This window comes from Callospermophilus lateralis, chromosome 13, assembly GCF_048772815.1.
Source record: "Callospermophilus lateralis isolate mCalLat2 chromosome 13, mCalLat2.hap1, whole genome shotgun sequence".
In the NCBI taxonomy this organism is placed as follows: domain Eukaryota; kingdom Metazoa; phylum Chordata; class Mammalia; order Rodentia; family Sciuridae; genus Callospermophilus; species Callospermophilus lateralis.
In genome coordinates, this window is record NC_135317.1 from 98,716,703 (window position 1) to 98,736,932 (window position 20,230).

Here is a 20,230-nt window from a genome sequence, read left to right on the forward strand (position 1 = left end):
AAGGGACCTACCTGGCCACTATCTTGTTTAGTGATTTTGAGGCTGGGCTCTCCAATTGGTCAGTGAATCTGAGCACCAGACCTTGCAAACATCACAAACTGCCCCCTCGGTTCATGCCAATCTTAGATCACACTCAATGCCAGGGGCTGCTCCAATCTCAACTGCTCACCAAATTTGCCTTTTTATTCAAATAGCCACAGAGGCCAGATAAGCACCTTTGTCAGGATACCATGAAAGCTCAGTTCTCAGTTGACAAGCAAAGTTATGTATTTTGTCTCACAGTGATGTCAAAAGGGAACCCAAACTTTTCACAGAGCAGCAGCTAAGGCACCAGTACAGCATGACTTACTTGGAAAAACCAAGTAGAATCATTCAGAGGATAGTTAACCTTGGTTTGGATTTTTTTTTTATTTTTTTTTTTTTTTTGTGTGTGTGTGTGTGTGTGGTGGTGGTGCTGGGGATAGAACCCAGGGCCTTGTGCATGCAAGGCAAGCACTCTACCAACTGAGCTATATCCCCAGTCTTATAGTTTGGATCTTAAGTGCCACCCCAAGACCCCATGGTAGAGAACTGGTCCTCAGCTTGGTGCTATTGGGAGGTAGCTGGAGGCCAGTGGGAGGTCTTTGAATAACTGGACATGACAAAGGGACTATGGGATACTGTTTTCTTCCTTTTTTGCTCTCTGACCATGAAGTGGGCAGTTCTGCTCTGCCACATATTCCTGCCATGATGCACTGCTTCCTTCTTCCTCCAACCAGAGGCCTAAAAGCAATGGGTCTGCCTGACCATAGATAGAATCTCCCACACCATGAGCCAAAATAAAATTTCCTTTATAATTATCTCAGGTATTTGTTATAGTGGCAAGGAGCTAATATATATCTTTCTGCTTATTTGAAAACTAAAAACTTTAACTTATTCAGCAAATGTTGTTTGAGCATGAAAGGCAATCTAGCATAGTGAATAACTAAACAGGTTCTACCACTTTCTATTTGTGTAACTTCAATTTCCCCACCCATAAAACAGTCATGGGAATGCTGCTAAGATTAAATGAGCTAATTTGAGTGCATCATAAACACTCAATACTTTATTTTAGACTACTGGAGGAAGCTTGCTTGCCATTAGTTAATATTGATATTTATAGGTGAATTTATGGTGATAAAATTACTAATAACAGAGCTGGGGTGAAGCTCATGGTAGAGAGTCTGCTTAGCATGCATAAAGCTCTGGGTTCAATCTCTTGTAATTACTCTCAAATTACCGATAACAAACCAGTGGCCCTCAGCTGTAATCCCAGAGGCTTGGGAGGCTGAGGAGAAGCATCTCAAGTTCAAAGCCAGCCTGAGCAATTTAGTGAGGCCCTAAAGAAACTTAGTAAGAGACCGTCTCAAAATTTAAAAAATAATAATAAAAATAACATCTGGGACTGCAGCTCAGTGGTTATGTGCCACTCAGTTCAATCCCAGTACAAAAAAAAGAAAAAAAACAAAAAACAAAAAACAAGTTTTAAGACTATGGAAACAACTATCTCACAACTGTCATCTAGTGATAACTGCTAATTTCTGAGATGCTCTGGTTTGGATTTAGCATTTAATGGTAAATAAACTAGGTTAACAGGAACTTGATTTCAAGAAACTTTTTTTCCTAAAAAAAAAAAAAAAAAGAGGAACTGGGTGTGGTGGTGCATACCTTAATCCCAGTGGCTCCAGACTAAGGCAGGAGGCTCTTGAGTTCAAAATAAGCCTCAGCAATGGTGAAGCACTAAGCAAATCAGTGAGACCCTGTCTCTAAATAAAATAAAAAATAGGGTTGGGGTGTGGCTCAGTGGTCGAGTGCCTGAGTTCAATTTCAGGTAGTTAATTTACATCATTCTTGATACCAAAAAAAAAAAAAAAAAAAGCAAATTCTTTTCACCAAAGAGTCCTAAAGAGAGACAATAAATCCAAACACCAGTATCTAGACAAATCTCTGAATATTTCAACAAACTGATAGCACAGTATTCTCAGAGGCTGGAGAGTAGTGGCTGTAGTATCTAAGAACAAGAGCTCATGGATGATGGGGACATCTAGAGGCTATTGTGATAACTACAACAGCTAGGATTCCTCAGCAAGCATCCTGGCATTGGCACTGTGTGGGAGCTTGTCAGAAAGGCACTCTCGGACTCTTGGGCCTAAAGAATCAAAATCTTCATTTTAAAAATGTCTTCCTAAAATACAGTGGGTATGTGACACATTTTCTGAAGTCATCTGAGTAGAACAAGCTTTATATGATATTCACAAACTTGCTGAAGGCGGGCAGAACCATCCGTCTTGAAAATGATCTTTGGGTACAAATCAAGTCTCTCTCAATCAATAAAACTCTGAAAACAGGAGATGAATGTTTCCTGGTTCATCTGTAAGCCAGCAGTTGCTTTAACATCTCTGCCACGGTACACTGGGGGGAATCATGGGTAGAGCCTGACCTCTCTAGAGGCAGGGCACAGCCAGGCTTCCTGACGAGACCATGGACACTCCTGAGGGTCTTCCTGGCCACTCAGGTTCTAAACTTATTGGAGGCCTGGGAGACTCTACATTTGTGCAGCGAGGGGCTCTGCACACGCCACCTGTCAAGTCTGGATCTACGTCCCCTTCTGTGGTGTGCCTACTGCCAACCCCACACCTGCTGTGTTCCTGCTCCTTCATTTTCAAGTTAATTTACATCACTCCTGAAGCATTTGGTGGCTCACAAAGTTCTCCTCTGTCAGGATGAGATTAGGGGCTCTTTAATAAGAGTGGGATGTCACTGTCATTTCCATTTCACAGCACAATATCCAATGTTTACGCAAGACCAAAACCTTACAAATGGTGACTTAATGTCATGGTTCCCTGGGGTTTTTATTGCTACTTACCCCACAAAACCCCACTATGGAAACCAATCTTACAAAATGAGGGCTGCAGGAATTTTTTTAGGCAAACACAATAGGTAAGATCCACCCAGTAACAGAAAATCTTCCCTCACTCCTGGCTGCCCTTTTCAAATTCTAATACCAGTCATTCTAATACGATTGAGAAGCACACAGACCCTGAAATTTAGCCTGCAAGAGGATTTGTATGTGGTGAGCCTGTGAGGAACACAAATCAGGCTTTGGCCTCCTGCATGTATTTAAGGACACACGACCAAACTGGCAGATACGCCGCAACTCAAGGGGAAAATCTCAAGAACTCTGCACAGCTGTCTGGTTGAGGTTTAGGATGAATTTCCATGTCAGAAGTTAAATATCTGTGTGTTCTAAGAATTCTAATCAGGACAATCAGCCTTCTCTTCTGCCTGTATGGTACTATGTTGACAAGTTCTTTAGAACTCAAAATGCTTACCTCTAAGAAGATGCAAGAATGAAGTTAACTACTAATCTACAAAAAGCAATGAGAATTCTTTTTTGTACCAGGGATTGAACCCAAGGGTGGTTAACCACTGAGCCACATCCCAGCCTTTTATTTTTTATGTTGAGATAGGGCCTTGCTAAATTGCTTAGGTCCTCGATAAGTTGCTGAGGCTGGCTTCGAACCTGCAATCCTCCAGCCTCAGTGGCTGGGATTACAGGCATATGCCACCATGCCTGACCCTACGATAAATGATTCTATGAGAAACTTGGTATAGTTACAACTGTAGGGACCTTTAGATTAGTAAGGAAATTCAAAGGTCTTATCCATAAGATGCTGTGAAGTAATCCTGTGGAAGTTTAAGTGGGGGCAAAAGATAGAATCTATTCGCCAAAAACAAGGAGGAAACTGGAATAGAAAACGCTGGTAAAATCCTGAAAGTCAGGAAAAAAGATTCATAGGAAAAGATGATACCCCAATGTTTATTAAAATCTTTTATTTTCAGCATCAAAACCCATAGAACACATTAGTTGTATTGTGTGGTGTCTTACCAAGTACATCCTCTATTTGTGCAACAGCTCTGAGAGGAAATCCTTGGCAGATCAAACATGAGGGTGGTGATTCTTACACCTCCTTTTAAGCGAATAAATTAGCTTCCGAGTAATATTTTGTTTCCCCCAATGTTCTGTTTCTGAAGAGCACAGTACAGTACCCAAACCCTATTCTCGCCCAGACTGAAGGAGTGAAGGGAGGAAAGCTGCCCCAGCCCTCGCCTCCCAACCCCAAGCAAGCTTCCTGGGGACAGGTGTCCCCACCTGGCTTACCAGGCCTGCCTGGCAGATGTGTGCAGAACGGATGATCTATGTGTTACTGAAGGTCCACGCACAGAGACTGAGAAGAAAACATTTTATAAACTTCAAGTCCTTCTGCAATGTAAGCCAGAGTTTTCCTGTGTCAAAATAAATACATTTTCCTTGCTAGAATTATGTGACTATCAATACAAACAACTTCACCCACGTTTCCTGAAGCTCAAGATCCCAGGATGGCTTGCACAAGATAACTCACCAAGGGAGGCGTTACCATCCCCAAAGGGTGATCAGTTACTTGGCAAAGAGAATAGATACAGGGAGGACTGGGAAGGGAGGCTGGGGAAAGAAAGGCATGGGAAGGAAAGGCCAAAGTGCTTTTTTCTTTTTTAAAGAAAAGATGGATTTCTGTGGAAGAAAATGCTGCCTTCGAGTGACAATAAAAAATTGGCTTGTACAGGATTTGACTTTCCCCAAAATAATATGCAAAAAAAATGTACTCTGATTCCTCCATTTTCTTCTTACATTTCATCTGACATATTAACCCTGAATGCCAATAGGGAGAAATGCCTTAAACTATATTCAACAATATTAATTCTTTTGCACAGAGAATTATTTATATTTTTCCTGCCAAATCACAATTCAGTCTTATATCATTAAAGAACAGTTTAAAAATGAAAACTATATGCCCAAATTTCTACAAACTTTGGAAAACACATTTTTAAGAAGTGGGAGGAAAGGAGGAGAGCAAAAATGACAATCAGCCCTGATTTTCCTATTTTTATAGTATTAAACATATCTGCATCTATCTAGATGTTCAGTGGGCATACCTAACTTAGAGCTGACAAAACTCCTCCAATGGTTTGACTGCAATAGCCCCAGATTCTAACAACAAATCCAAAGGAGGCCAGTGTTACAAAACTTTTAAAAAGATCTTTTTTAAACAGAATATAGTATTTGTGTTTTAGGGCTATAAGCTTATGGTGAGTTTTCTCTAAGATTGACCTAAACACACTTTTCCAGCTTAATCCAATTCTAACTTAGAACATAAATTTATGTTCTCAGCATGTCATACCACTCTTTCAGCTCAGTTCTAATTCTGACCACTATGGCTCTGAACACATTTTAAGATCATGAGTTTGAAAAGAATGAAATGGTACAATTTCTACAAATGCTCTGAAGAAAAAAACAAGTTTTTTTTTTTTGCACAGTACTGGGGATTGAACCCAGTGGCACCCTTCTACTCAACTACATTCTCTGCTGTTTTTATTTTGATACAGGGTCTCCCTAAGTTGCTGAGGCTGGCCTTGAACTTATGATCCTTGTGCCTTAGTCTTGTGAGTAGCTAGGAATACAGGCATGTGTCAGATAGAACATTTGCCAAAAAAGCTTTCCCTCCTGTTTTTTCCCTTAGCAGAATCTTCTGCCTTTGATGTTATGAATAAATTTCCTGTTCTGAGAACAATTCTTATTCATCTCATTGTTGTACACCAAAGGTAGCCTATATTTGAAAAGAACACTAATCCATAATTTAGTTCCATGAACACTCCTGAGCAGAGTACAGCAGAGCAGACTGGTGTCCGTTCTATTGACTCTTAGAAGTTTGAGGTTAAGCACCAACCACGGTGGACTGTGAAGTTCCTGGGCACACACAGCAAGTGGTCTTACAACTGGGATTAATACTTCTTTGTCAACACTATTTCAGCATTGTTTGCTAACATCTGTCCTCTAAAATCAACACCCTTTTAAAAACTTGGTCTTTCTTATAACCACCTCGAGATGTACATAAATAGTCTAAAAGTTTCCTAATTCCATGTCATTTTGAAGTACTTATAAGTACCCAGTTATCTTTCAGTGTGAGAAAATGGGCATAAATTTGAAAGCTGTTTTTGGTCACTCAAAATTGGTCTCCAATGGCTGTCATGAAATGTGTTCAACCACTCTGTTTAAATATTAGTGTATGCTTGGCAGCAGTACAAAACTTCAACAGCATCTGGTCAAGATGCAGCAGGGCACTGGTCTCTGAATGCACAGAAGCGTGAGTGTCCCAGGCCTGCCCCGCTCTGCTAGATTAATTTTCTAAAGTTGTGGACACTCCAGAATCTGCATTTCAACAGTCTGAATTGAGAGTGCCAAGAGGAGATTATACATTATGGGTTAAAAAATCCAAATGAGACTAAGCAATGAAATCAGGATTTGATATAAACCAAAATCTTCAGGCTCCTTCTGTCAACCTCCTTAATTTCAAGGCTCAGAAGGCTTACAGTTTTTTGATTCAGTCTTTTGCGTGGCCCAAGTCACAGCTCTGTCCAGCCACCACCAGGGTGTACACTGTCCTCTGCAGAAGAGCTGCCTTTTCTCACGAAAACATCAATTTCAATGACCAAATGCCTTAAAGGCAGTGGTAGAAATTCATTTCAAGAAAGAAGTGAAGAAGACAGAGATCACAGGCAGCCTAACTTATTCAAGGTATTATTTCAGTTAGCTTTGTTAATTTGGAAAGAATCTGCCAGCTGATTTAGGCAAAAGAGGAAAATAAAATTCTCCATAAAGAGTCATGTTTTAGTTGTAAAATAATTTTCTCTAGAGACTTTTTTTTTTTTTGGTTAATTTGGACACAATTGTGGGAATGCAGATTTTACCTAGGTAAAAGTCATATTTGCTTTCTACACACCTAAGAACTTAAATACAGGGGAAACCTGTCATCTTCCAGATTCTGGTTCTACCAGGTGTCTCTCTACTTCCCTCCGTTAAGATCATCAAAACCATACTACCCAATTGCTCAAAAACCTGAACTTCTTTCCGATTTTGCCCTTCCCTTCAATTTTATCTGAAAAACGTATCCCCTCCAACAGAGAATGCTATTTTGGCTCAATAGACAAAGTTTTATTTGCCGCCACTCCGTAGGAGGCAGTAAGATTTCAAATTAGACTAGTCTTGGTAAAAAAGACACAAGAGATCTTAAAGTATTTCCACAAAATTCACAGGTGTGGAGAAAGGACTGCAAGATTCTCCTCAAAACACACACTCTGAAAGCAATCCCAGCATTCACTTATCCAAATGTCACACCTGTTTATCCTTTGGTATGGGAACACAGACTGACCAATGCTGATGACCAGTGCTAGAAATGGGCAACTGCCGAGGACGCTGGAAGGTGTTTCTGCAGGAACATCCCAAGCTCTGACACTTGTGGTCTTTGCTTTTGCTTCCACTACAGAAAAAAAACAAAGACACCCAAGGCCACCCTGTCCTCCACCACCAGAACTTGCTGCTGGCCACTTCCAAAGCCATCTCATACCATTTGGAATTGATTGTGCTGTTTCTCTATCTTTGTAAAAATAAGTTTCACTTATTTTCTGTTGACAGTTACAAGTGGGACAGAGGCATCCTGTCTTCTACCAGCACAGTGTCCATCCCAAACTGGTCAGTGCACTGCTTCACGGTGGCCAGGATATTCAGGAGCCGCTGGTCCACAGCGTCCAGGTGAGGATCAGAGAGCACGGGGGAGATGGGATCATGGGCCATGGCAGATTTTAAGGCAGACTTTAGCACTCCATTCTTTAGGTAGTTCAGTCTGTTCCAGGTGGAAACCCTAATGCTGGAAGAAAAAGTTTTAGAACCAATTACATAAAAACCTCTCACTGTCAAATGGAGTTATCTTGCTTGGCAGCAAAAGTAAAAGAAAAAAATTATGTATAATATTTCAACTAAAACAACAAAAAAGAAATCACTTTTGTTTTGGAATTACCTCTACGTTAGCAGTAAGCCACATTACATGTTGTCTTTTTACACATGTTTACTGCAGTGCTATTTGTAACAGGAAAATGTGAACCAATCTGAATGTCCAACAATTGGGAAATAGTTCAATTATTGCTCAACCATTCTAAGAAATACTAGGCAGCTTTGAAAATTTAATAGCATGGAAAAATGTTCATATGCTGGGTGGGGAGAAAAAGTTACTCCAAGTCTGTGGGGAGCAAAAATGTGTGTGTTATGAGAATTATTAGACTATATGCTTAGAAGCGTATAGTGTTACAGTGTTAAGATAATTATCTTTAAATGTTCATTGATCTTTTTAATTTCCTTCTTTTAATTTTAAAAGTTTCACAATTATATAAATAGAAAAAGAATTGTTTTAAGGATACCTACTTTCCTTAATTATCTCACCAACTACTATGATTTTTTTTTATTTTTTATTTTTTTTAGTTGTTGACAGACTTGTATTTATTTTTATGTGATGCTGAGGATCGAACCCAGTGCCTCACACATGCTAGACAAGCACTCCACCTTTGCCCACAACCCCAGCCCGACTTCTATGGTTTCAATGTTTATTCCTTCTGAAACTCATGCTGAAAGCTGAACTGTCACTGTTAAAGTATTAGGAGTTGAGACCTTTTAAGAGGTGATCAGGCTGTGAGGGCAGAGCTTTCTTATGCTGCTATGAAAGGTGGCCCTCTCCTCTCATTGCCTTTCTGCCTTCACCATATGAAGACACAGCAAGAAGGCCCTTACTAGATGCCAGTGCTATGACACTGGACTTCTTAGCTTCCAGAACTGTGAGCCAATACATTTCTGTTTATTATAAATTACCCAATCTGTGATATTCTGTTAATAGAAGCATACAACAGAGTAAGCCACCAACTGAGGAAGATCTTTTTTTTTTTAATTTATTTTTTAGTTTTAGGTGGACACAATATCTTTATTTGTTTTTATGTGGTGCTGAGAATCGAACCCAGCACCTCACACATGCCAGGTGAGTGTGCTACCACTTGAGCCACATCCCCAGCCCAAGGAAGATCTTTTTTAAAAAAATAGAATTTTTCTCTCCAAAATCACCAATACCCTATTCCCCAAAGTAAATATATGAACAGCTTCAAACTGGAAAATGGCTCCCAGGGGCTCAGAAAGTACTGACTTGGGGCAGATATAAAAATGGCATTAGCACTAATTCAGAGTTAGGAAAGGAGAGCTGATGCTGGAAAAACTGCCAGCCTTTTACTCTTTCCCCAGCTCACCTTAACAAATGGAGAGACAACCCACCCACAATACAGTGCAGGCCTTCCATTACTTTTATTTTTTAGTTGTAGTCGAAAGCAATATCTTTATTTTATTTATTTATTTTTATGTGGTGCTGAGAATTGAACCCAGGGCCTCGTGCATGCTAGGCAAGCGCTCTACTGCTGAACCATAACCCCAACTCCAAAGAGGATCTTTTATTTATCTCAGAAGGAAAGTTCTTACCACCCTCTGTGTGAAGTGGAATTCACTAGGTAGGCAGTAGGCAAGAGGCAGCCTGCTCTGCAACTAATTAGAAAAGTAAGAAAATCGACCTCTGCACTAAGCACAGAGGGACTGTCAAGCTCAGACGCTGGCCAGTTTACTTACTCAGAATTATGCCACAAATGCCCAGAGCATAAGAGCTTCCCTTCCGCCATTCCCTGACCCTCATCTCAGGATCTTCTAAGGGTTCTGGACTGAAAAAGTATGAAAATCACTGCTGGGGGAGCAGGAAGTTTTAAGGCCAAGAAAACAGATCTGACAGCCTGGAAGGGAAGGCATCGCAGGCACCGTGTGCTAGTGTAACTTACATGCAGCACTGATAGAGAGGGGCAAGGATGCTTCTCTCATCCAGCGAGGGGTTCCCAAAGCTGAAAATTAAAGAAAACTGAGTGAATGAGGCAGAAATACCACTTCTCTTCTTAGGTTCAAAGCATCAGCAAATTTTATAAGAAACCCAAATGTGACTCTAGATAATTTCATGCTCCAGCAACTCAAATCACTTAAATTCAAAAGAAGTGGGGTGTGACCAATTAGACAAGGATCCGTAACAGCCTGTACCAAAGTAGGAAACAACAAATAAACTCATTTACAAGGATACTTTTTCCTACCAACACACTGCAAGGTGCTGGATCATAACCATGGTAACACAGCATGGAGGTCACAGACCAAAGGGAGGATGTGAAAATCCCTAAACTTGCAAAGCTTTTAAAGGGTGGCGAGAGACATAAAGGCTGCTCATATTAGGTTCCCTCAAACAGGCAGATGACCATTTGTCCTACTCCAAAATCACCAATACCCTATTCCCCACAAGTAAGTATATGGACAGCTTCAAACTGGAAAATGGCTCCCAGAGACTCAGAAAGTACTGACTCGGGGCAGATATAAAAATGGTATTTGCAATAATTCAGAGTTAGGAAAGGAGAGCTGATGCTGGAAAAACTGGCAACCTTTTACGTTTTCCCCAGCTCACCTTAACAAATGGAGAGACAGCCCATCCACAGTACAGTGCAGGCTTCCAATAATAAAAGGAATAGCGGCTACAAAGGTAAAATGTTTTGTCTTCTAAACTCAGTGATACCTAATGCCCAATGCAAGAGGGGGTCCTCTGTGATTAATGGGAATATCATGAATGGATCTGTACCCTCATACAAAAGGTCTGGGGAGCTTATTCACCTCTTCTACACAGAAGGCACCAGCTATGAGGACCGGCTCATACCAGACACCAAATCTGGGGCACCTTGTTCTTGGACTTCCCAACCTCCAGAACAGTGAACAATACATTTCTGCTACTTATAAATTAAGAGATATAAGGTATTTTGTTATAGCAGCTCAAATGGACTAAGGAATTACTCTGATACATATCAAGCACATGTATTGTAATACATATGATCTTTTGGAGGGCTACTGGGGGTTGAAACAAGGGGTGCTTAACCACTAAGCATAAGATCTTTTTAACAAAATGTTCACTTTAAAAAACATTTTTTTAGTTGTACATCTGGACATAATACCTTTTTTTATTTTTATGTAGTGCTGAGGATTGAATCCAGTGCCTTCCACATGAGGCAAGTGCTCTACCACTGAGCTACAACCCCAGCCCTAAAATGATCATTTTCACAAGTAAGAACAAAGATTTTTCAGGAGTATAGACAGCCCTGGTCACTACTTGCTTTGCTGTGATAGGTTTACAGGGTAAGGCAGTGTTTGTTGGCCTTTCACTTGGGTAGCTGTCACCATTTTCAAGGAGCATGAGGTACCTGTTGTTCAACATAAGAGATAGTGTCATTTGCAAGTGCTGGCCAAGCACTCTGCCAAGCAGCCACGTCTCAGCTTATTCCCACATCCAGTGTTAACAGCATGGCCCACTCTGGACAATTCTGGGCTCCAAGGAAACTTTCTATTTACTACTTATTAAATGTAACTAAAAGTATGGTACAGAGCCAGCCACCATGGAAAATACATCCAGTGTACAAAATGAAAATACAATGTGCTCTCCAAAGAGCTTAGGCCTAAAAAATAAAAATAAAAATAAGGACATTCTATTTATTCAAAATGAATAAATTTGTTTTACTCAAGACAAAAGTCATCTGTCTTTACATATCATTGCCATGCAATTACTCTTCCCCTCGTAACTGCAAAAGCCTGGACCTAGCTAGCCACAAAAATAGCAAAATATCCTATCAAATAAATTTTTAAATTGCACAAAACTTGGGATAGAATTTAATAGTAAATACATTTCACTTTCTAGTAGAACTGCATTTCTCAGATTTGATATTCTATAAACATCATAACCAAGAAAGAATGATGTAGGTAATGACAAATGAATAACCTTGACTTCCAGTTGTCTGTGAAGAGGATCACAATTTCCATTTTTTAAAGTCCTGAGGGTGTAGGGAAGGACAGTGTCTATCAATCGTCTTCTGGATATTTTCCAGGACACCAGCTATAGTTGGATCTGAAATGTTCCCCCAAAACTCACTGGTTGAAGGCTTAGTTTAGCTGGTGGTCCTCCTGGGAGGTGACAGAAACTTTAGGAGGTGGGGCCCAGCTGAAGGAAGTAGGTCACTGGAGATGTTCCCAGTGCTTGTCTGGCTGTCACTCCCTCCCCTCCCAGACACCGTGAGGTTAGCAGCTACCCTCCACCACAGGTTCCCCATGATGTTCTGTCTCTCCACAGGTTCTGAAGGAATGAAGACCATGGAATGATACCGTGAGCCAAAATAATCCTATCTCTTTTAAATTATCTCCAGTATTTTTTCAGAGCAATAAAAAGCTGACTAGGTGGCCTGCAAGGTGCACATGCTAAAGGAATGCCAACTGGCCTGTGGCACTGTTGGAGAGTCAGGAAAGCATTAGGAGGTAGGGCTTAATGGAAGGAACTGAGGTCAACATTGGGACCCCAGCCCCTTTCTGTTTCTTTGCTTCCTAGCTGTCACAAGCACCTTCTTTCCAACATGTGTTCCCACCACAATGCTCTACCTCATCACAGGCTCAAAAGCAACAGAGCCAGCAAACCTTTCTGAAACCATGAGCCAAAATAGATTTTTCCTCCTCTGAAGTTGATTTATCTCAGGTGCCTGTCACAGTGATGGAAAGCTAACACAATATGCTTGAAAATATCCTTTTATGCATGGAAATGAACAAAAGATAGTCCTGCTGGCCTTACCTTTTGGCATTATCAAGAAGGATGAGCATACTAGCGCCTTCATCATCCTGAAAGCTCTCATAGTGATGGCGGTCAGCATTGCCGATCAGGTAATCAAAGACAGAGGTGTCAATGATGTCCAAGAGGCGTGGGCCTGAGTCATATGGGGATGTTTTCTTCACAGCATCACAGTAGCTCTCATCATACTCCCACCTGATGGCAAGCAGCATCACAAGAATTACTGAGTGCCAACAATATATCTGGCTGTTATGATCTTAAATGTCCCCCAAAGGCCATGTATTGAAAGCTTGGTTACCAGTCTGTGACACTATCAGGAGGCAGAGCCTGGTGGAAGGAAGCCAGGGCATCAGGGGTGTGCCCTTAAAGGAGATGTCGAGACTCTAGCTCCTTTTACTCTTTTGCTTCCCAGCTACCATGAGGTGAGCAGTTTTCCTCTACAACTCACTCCCCATCATGATGTTCTGCCTCCCCACAGTTCCAAAAGCAATGGAGCCAACCAACCATGCTCTCTGAAACTGCGATCATGGCATCTAATCATGGCTCTGAAACTAGAAGTCAGAATAAATTCTCCTCTTTCCAAGTTGTTATCTTAGGTATTTTGTCACAGTGATTGAAAACTAACATGGAGAGCTGGTACCAAGAAGTAGGGTCATTGCTGTGACTACACCTTATGATGTGGTTTAGAAACCTTTGGAATTGGTTTGCAAGGAGTTTAGAAAAGTGTGGAGAAGCAGGCTAGAGAAAGTTTGGAACGCTGAAAGCAGGGATTAATGGGAGATTCTGGTAGAAACTCACAAGACTAGAATGTTGGCAGACAAAAGGAAAGTAAAGGTTTCAGAGGGAAATGAGGACTGTGTTGGGAATTGGACTAGAAGCCACTTGTGTTAAAATTTTGGTAAAAACTTTGTCTACATTTTGTTCATTCTCTAAGACTTTGTGTGAAGCTGGGTTCAAAGTGACAGACTAGTTTATCTGGCAAAGGAAGCTTCAAGGCAGCACAGCATTTAGAGAGCAGTATGGCATTACAGGCTGCTTTTAGCCAATTTTACTGTAAGAACTGGTAGCCAAAAGCAGATAAAAGATTTCTTAATTTTGCAGTTTGTCCAGAAAAGTGTGTAAAGTGCAGGCCAAAGAGGGTATAGATACTGAAGACATCAGTGCCATTAAAAAGAAGCCAAGTACTTTGCACCTGAAGAATATAAAAGATGGAATCAGCCAGACCCCAATAATCACAGGTACAAAAGGATGAAAAAGTATAAACCTTTCATTTGAGAAGAGACCGCTTGGGCTGGGGCTCCCTGCTCACACAGGGCCTAAGGAATTGTTTCCCTAACATTCTGTGTTCAGCCATCAAAGCACTTAGAGGCCACTGCAACTACAGATCAAGTGGGTCTGGCTACTGCTTGAGGCAGTGGCAGACCGTGGTGTATTATAAGTGATTCTGATTTTGCAGGCATGCAGAATCTAAGAGTTGGGGGGTTACAGTCAAATTTCAAAGGACAGCCTGAGAGGGGAATACATAAAGGTATGAGAGTGAAACTGAAGCTTCAATGGAGACCCCAGGAAATTAGAGATGCCAGGAATAAGCAAGAGAATGGTGGGACTAAGACCCATGCACTTCATGCCGTTTCTTCCACTGCCGCAAAGCCATGTTGGAGAAGTCCAAGGAGGGAGTGAAGATGGAGAATGACACATGAACCTGAAAGTGGTGGGGGAGGGTGGCTCAGTGGCACAGTTCAAGACCAAGAGTCACACGCCTGTTGAGCAAGCTGATGAAGGCCTGTGAAAAGACCTGTCAATAAGTCTGGTTACATTCAGGTTTGATAAGCAAGCAATGATGACACTTCAGCTTAGCTGGAGATGGAAGATACAGATGCCTTTGAGATGTTCTAGCAGCAGATGGGAGGCATGGCCTTCAGAAGGACCACCCTCACACCATGCCATTGTCCTTGCCTTTGCTACTGAACGGTGAATGGATAGCCATGCTTATCACAAAGGAGTCTGTAGAAGTCATGGAGAGTCCAAAATGATCTTCCTCTCTGTTGCACTTTAAGTGCAGCACAAAACTGTACCTGCAGTGATGAACCTAGAGTTTAAATTGGGCCAGATTGTTTTGTTTAGGTAAAATAAATTATGAGGTTTGGGATCTGATCTTGTTTTCGTTTGGTTTAATTCCCTGCCCAAAACATTTTTTCCTTGAAACGTGTGGCCAAATGTTGGCTCTCAGTCTATAGCAGGCTCTCACCCTTGAGGCACTTGTCTTAAATTATGTGGAATGTTCATGTTCACACAATGGCATATCTGTATGACAATGTGTGGGGGGGAATTCCACAATTTGTTGTAGGTACAGGTTATTAAAATGCCAGAATTGCAAGCTTTGTCAAGCACATGGTAAAGCTGAAGAGACAATACTGGAATGCTTCTGAAAAGTAAAAAAAAAAAAAAACCAAAAACAAAACTAAGCCTTTCTGTAATATGGCCCAACTGCCTACTCTTTCTCTGCTCTGGAGTGTATCCCCTGAAGCCTGAGGCCCAGGATTCTACCACTCAACTCAGTGGCCGGTATGGATATTTGGGGAAAGATCAGCACAAAGAAAGAAGCTTTTGCCCTTTTCAAAACATATAAGAAAATAATTTCCATGTTTCTCATGGTAATTATATTGAAGCCTCAAATTTCTTCTAGTATTTACTTCTGATGAATAATTATGATCTATATAAAAAGACTAAGAGTTGCTGAACTGCCATGATGTTGTGTAATAGTTACTTCAAAGCGTGCCTGCAAAAGAAAGCAACGGGAAAGGTGACTTAGTGTTCTTACAGACTTGTGTTCTGCTGCTTTCTGAATAGGTACTAAAATATGTATTAGTATGGTGATTCCAGTTCTTTTGTAACTTTATTTCATGGTGCTAGGGATCAAACCCAGGGCCTCACACATGCTAGGCAAGTGCTATGCCCCTGAGCCACATTCTCAGCCCAAGATTATTTTTGTTTATTTGTAGTGCTGGGGATTGAACTCGTGTCTCATATGCTGTGCCACTGATCTACACCCTCAGCTCCTGGTGATTCTAGTTCTATGAGATATTTGGGGGGATCTACAGCAATTAAAATGTTTATATTTCTGCTTATTGTACTTCTATAAGGATCCATTGCTGCTTGATGGCCATTTTCTGCCTTTTATAGTCACCTGACAATGACACATTATCTCACTTGCTTAAAATCTTTTTTTTTTTTTTTTTTTTAGAGAGAGGAGAGAGAGAATTTTTTGATATTTATTTTTTAGTTTTCGGTGGACACAACATCTTTGTTTGTAAGTGGTGCCGAGAATCGAACCCGGGCCGCATGCATGCCAGGGAGCGCGCTACCACTTGAGCCACATCCCCAGTCCTGCTTAAAATCTTAAAGAAAATGTTCTAGTTTGCTTTGTTTTGTTGTACTGGCTGCGGGGGAGGGGGGATGGATGTTTGTTGGCTCCATTATGTTTATTCACAGTCTGTACATTATTTGTTGTACTTGACTACAGTAAACAGCAAAACAGTTTGGCAAAAAAAATGAGGTGGGGAGGGCAAAGATACCAGGAATAGGGAATGCCTACTGAAGCTGAAGGCAATGATCATGCTTTGAAGAGAGGCCAGGTGGGCTATGTGGCAAAGCAGTAAGGGTGGGGCTGCCCAAGCCTATTGAAGCTAGACCTTATGCCACTTGTATGCCCCAGATGCCAAACATGGAGCTAAACATTTAGTGTTTGTGCTGCTGGGAGTTTGGTCATGCTTTGTTCTGATTCCTTCTTGCTATTTTTCCTCTCTTTTAGAATGGGAATGTTTGTGCCACTGATCTTGGAAGTGTATTACTTGTTTTTTTTAAGCTAAGAATTTGCCTTGAGTCTCAGAGAGACTTTGGACTTGGGCTTTTCAGCAATGCTAAAATAGTTAAGACTTCAGGGATTCCTGGAAATGGACTGAATGCACTTTTTACCGTGAGATGGACACAGCCTTTCAGGGCCAGGAGCAGAATGTTATAGTTTGGATCTCAAATGTTCCCCAAAGGCCATGTGTTGAAGGTTTGGTTGCCAACGTGTAGAGCTACTGGGAGGTGGCATAACCTGTAGGGGGTGGGGCCGAGAAGTTAAGCCACTGAGGGTGTGCACTGGAAGAGCCATTGGGACCCCAGCCTCCCCGCCCCCTTTGCTTCTGGGCTTCCTTGAGGTGAGTGTCCTCCCCTGCCATCTACTTTTTTTTTTTTTTTTTAATATTTATTTTTCAGTTTTTGGTGGACACAACATCTTTGTTTATATGTGGTGCTGAGGATCGAACCCGGGCCGCATGCATGCCAGGCAAGCATGCTACAGCTTGAGCCACATCCCCAGCCCCCTGCCATCTACTTTTAATATGAGGTACTGTGCCACCACAGGCCCAAAGCAATGTGGCCAAGTAACCATGAATAAATATGATCTATATAAAAAGTAACAGAAATATTTAAAATAAGGGCCAAAATACACCTTTCCTTCTTTTAAATGTTGATTTATCTCAGGTTTTGGTCATAAGGACACAAGCTATTATTGAAACACTGGCATTGCCTTCTGCCCTTAACCTGACAGTTCTTATTTGTTTTTTTTAAACTCTTGGACAGAATGACTGGCTCCTATGCAGGATTGGCACCTGGCCAGGCACAGGGAAGAATTAAGCTGTGGCTCAGAGAAGCATTTACCTGGCCAATTTGCCTTCTCGGTAAGTCCTGCCCCAGGGGTGTCGATGTTTCTGCAGAGGCCACACATCTGGAAGCCAAAGCGTGACAGATCCCTCCATTGTGTCTCCATCTGCACAAGCTGGCTCTGTTTCTCGGCAGTAATAGCACTTCCCATAGAAACAAGTATTGTTTCCTAAAGGACAGAAAGGAGTCATATACACTTAAGGAAAAAACAAAAGATTCTAAATTCTTCCTTAAATAATGGGGAAAAAAATCAGCTAAGAGGACACAGACAGCAAAGATCCTAAACTTAATATATTTTACACATTTATTTTTTTGAATAGATAAGAAAAGCATATGGTATAAAACTTTTACAAGGTCCAGAAGGATTTATACTAAAAGGTAAACTGCCATCTGGTGTAGCAGCGCACACCTGTCTGTAATCCTAGCAACTTGAGAGACCAAGGCAGGAGGATAACAAGTTTCAGGCCAGCCTCAGCAACTTGGTGACATCCTGTCTCCAAATAAAAATATAAGTAGGACTGGGGAAGAACTGGGGAGATAGCTCAGTGGTAAAGCATCCCTGGGTTCAATTCCTAGTACCAAACAAACAAACCAAGCTTCTCCCTCAACCCGCTCCTCTCCCTTTCATCCTGCTCCTTTTACCTAGTTTCACTCCCAAGAGTCAAATACCACCTTATTATTTTCCTGAACTAATTAGAAAAATTTTTTTGTTCTTCATAGTTATACATGACAGTAGAATGTATTTTGACATACCATACATACATGGAGTATAACTTCCCATTCTTTAGTTGTACACGATGTACAGTTAAACTGGTAGTGTATTCATATAAGAACACAGGAAATTTATGTCTGATTCATTCTACTGTCTTTCCCATTCCCATCTCCCCTCCCTTCCCTTTATCCCCCCTTTGTCTAATCCAATCAACTTCTATTCTTCTCTCCAGCCCCCTTATCCTGTGTAAGCATCTGCATATCTGAGAGAACATTCAGCCTTTGGTTTTTGGGGGATTGGCTTATTTATCTTAACATGATAGTCTACAGTTGCAGCCATTTACTGGCAAATGCCATAATTTCATTCTTCTTTGTGGTAATATTCCATCGTATACATGGAATTTTCTTTATCCAATCATCCGTTGAAGGGCACCTAGGCTAGCTCCATAGCTTAGCATTGTGAATTGAGCTCTATGAACACTGATGTGGCCACATCACTATAGTATGCTGCTTTTAAGTCCTTTAAGTATATGCTGAGGAGTAGGATAAATAGGTAAAATGGTGGTTCCATTCCAAGTTTTCTGAGTAATCTCCATATTGCTTTCCAGAGTGGTTGCACCAATTTGCAGTCTCACTAGTAATGTATGAATATACCTTTTCCCCCACATCCTCCCCAACATTTATTGTTGCTTATATTCTTGAGAATTTCCATTCTGACTGGAGATAAAATCTTAGTGTAGTTTTAATTTGCATTTCTCTAATTGCTAGTGATGTTAAACAGTTTTTCATGTATTTGTTGGTCATTCATATTTCTTATGTGAAGTGTCTGTTCAGTTCCTTTATCCATTTATTGACTGGGTTATTGGTTTTTTTATCCTGAAGATTAATTCTCTGAGGTGCAGGTGGCAAAGATTTTTCTCCCATTCTGTGGGCTCCTTCTTTCTATACTTTGTGTTTCTTTTGCTATGAAGAAGCTTTTTAGTTTGATAAAAATCATATACTTAAAGGACTTAAAAACTCATTTATTGATTCTTGACTTTACTTCTTGCACTATAGGAATCTTACAGAGGAATTCAGTTCCTAAGCCAACATGATGGCAATTTGGGCCTACCTCTTCTTCTCCTAGATGCAGGGTCTCTGGTTTAATTCCTAGGTCTTTGATCAACTTTAGAGTTTTGTGCAGGGTGAGCGATAAGGGTCTAGTATCATTTATTACATAGGGATTTCCAGTTTTCCCAGCATCATTCTTCTCCAGTATGTTCATGGCGCCTTTGTCTAGTATGAGATAACTGTATTTATGTGGATTTGTCTGTCTTCTATTCTGTACCATTGGTCTTCATGTCTGTTTTGGTGCCAATACCGTGCCATTTTTGTTACCATAACTCTGTAGTATAATTTAAGGTCTAATATTGTGATGCCTCCTGCTTCACTTTTTTTGCTGAGGATTGCTTTGGCTATTATGAGCCTAAAGTTCCAAATAAACTTTATGACTGCCTTTTCTATTTCTATGAAGAATGTTATCAGAACCATAATAGGAAGTGCATTGAATCTATACAGTGCTTTTGGAAGTATGGCCATATTGACAATATTAATTCTGCCCATCCAAGAACATAGGAGATCTTTCCATCTTCTAAGGTCTTCTTCAATTTCTTTCTTTAGTGTTCTGTAGTTTGTAGAGGTCTTTCACCTCTTTTGTTAGACTGAATCCCAAATATTTTATTTTATTTGAGGCTATTGTGAATGGGATAGCTTTCTTAATTCCTCTTTCAGTTGATGCATCATCGACGTATAGAAACTCATTTGATTTATGGATGTTATTTTCATATCTGAACTAATTTTGATTACAGAAAATGTTTTCCTCTATAGCAGGACTGAAGTTTTGGCCAGTGTGCCCAGGGAAGGGAGAGAGGGAACATGCTTATTTTGGTAACATGGGTTGAGGATAGGTAGTTGAGGAAACAAGTAAATAGACCAAGGACAACTGGAACCAGGTTTCTCATAGAGGGAGAAGGAAGTTAAATACACAGAAAAGGAGATGGCTGGAATAAACTCCATCATGAATTAGAATTGAACCTACTGGTTTCAACTGACGTTTTCCTTTTTAATATTTATTTCTCTAGTTGTAGTTGGACACAATATCTTTTATTTTATTTATTTTTATGTGGTCTGAGGATCGATCCCAGGGCCTCACATGTGCTAAACAAGCA

At 40.7% G+C, this 20,230-nt stretch overlaps 1 protein-coding gene across 6 annotated transcripts in view; it reads right to left on the reverse strand.

Annotated features, from left to right (window-relative positions):
- Window positions 1–3,835: 3,835 nt before the first annotated feature.
- Window positions 3,836–20,230, reverse strand: part of Fam20b (FAM20B glycosaminoglycan xylosylkinase) — a 47,822-nt gene continuing 31,427 nt past the window's right edge. For all 6 annotated transcript variants that reach the window (XM_076831950.2, XM_076831949.2, XM_076831945.2 and 3 more), the window contains 4 exons: window positions 17,310–17,481; window positions 12,606–12,797; window positions 9,751–9,810; window positions 3,836–7,760 (listed from right to left, as the gene is read on the reverse strand). In XM_076831950.2, the coding sequence (XP_076688065.1) occupies window positions 7,529–7,760; window positions 9,751–9,810; window positions 12,606–12,797; window positions 17,310–17,481 (656 nt within the window). In that variant the 3' untranslated portion in view covers window positions 3,836–7,528. The remainder of the gene's footprint in view (window positions 7,761–9,750; window positions 9,811–12,605; window positions 12,798–17,309; window positions 17,482–20,230) is intronic.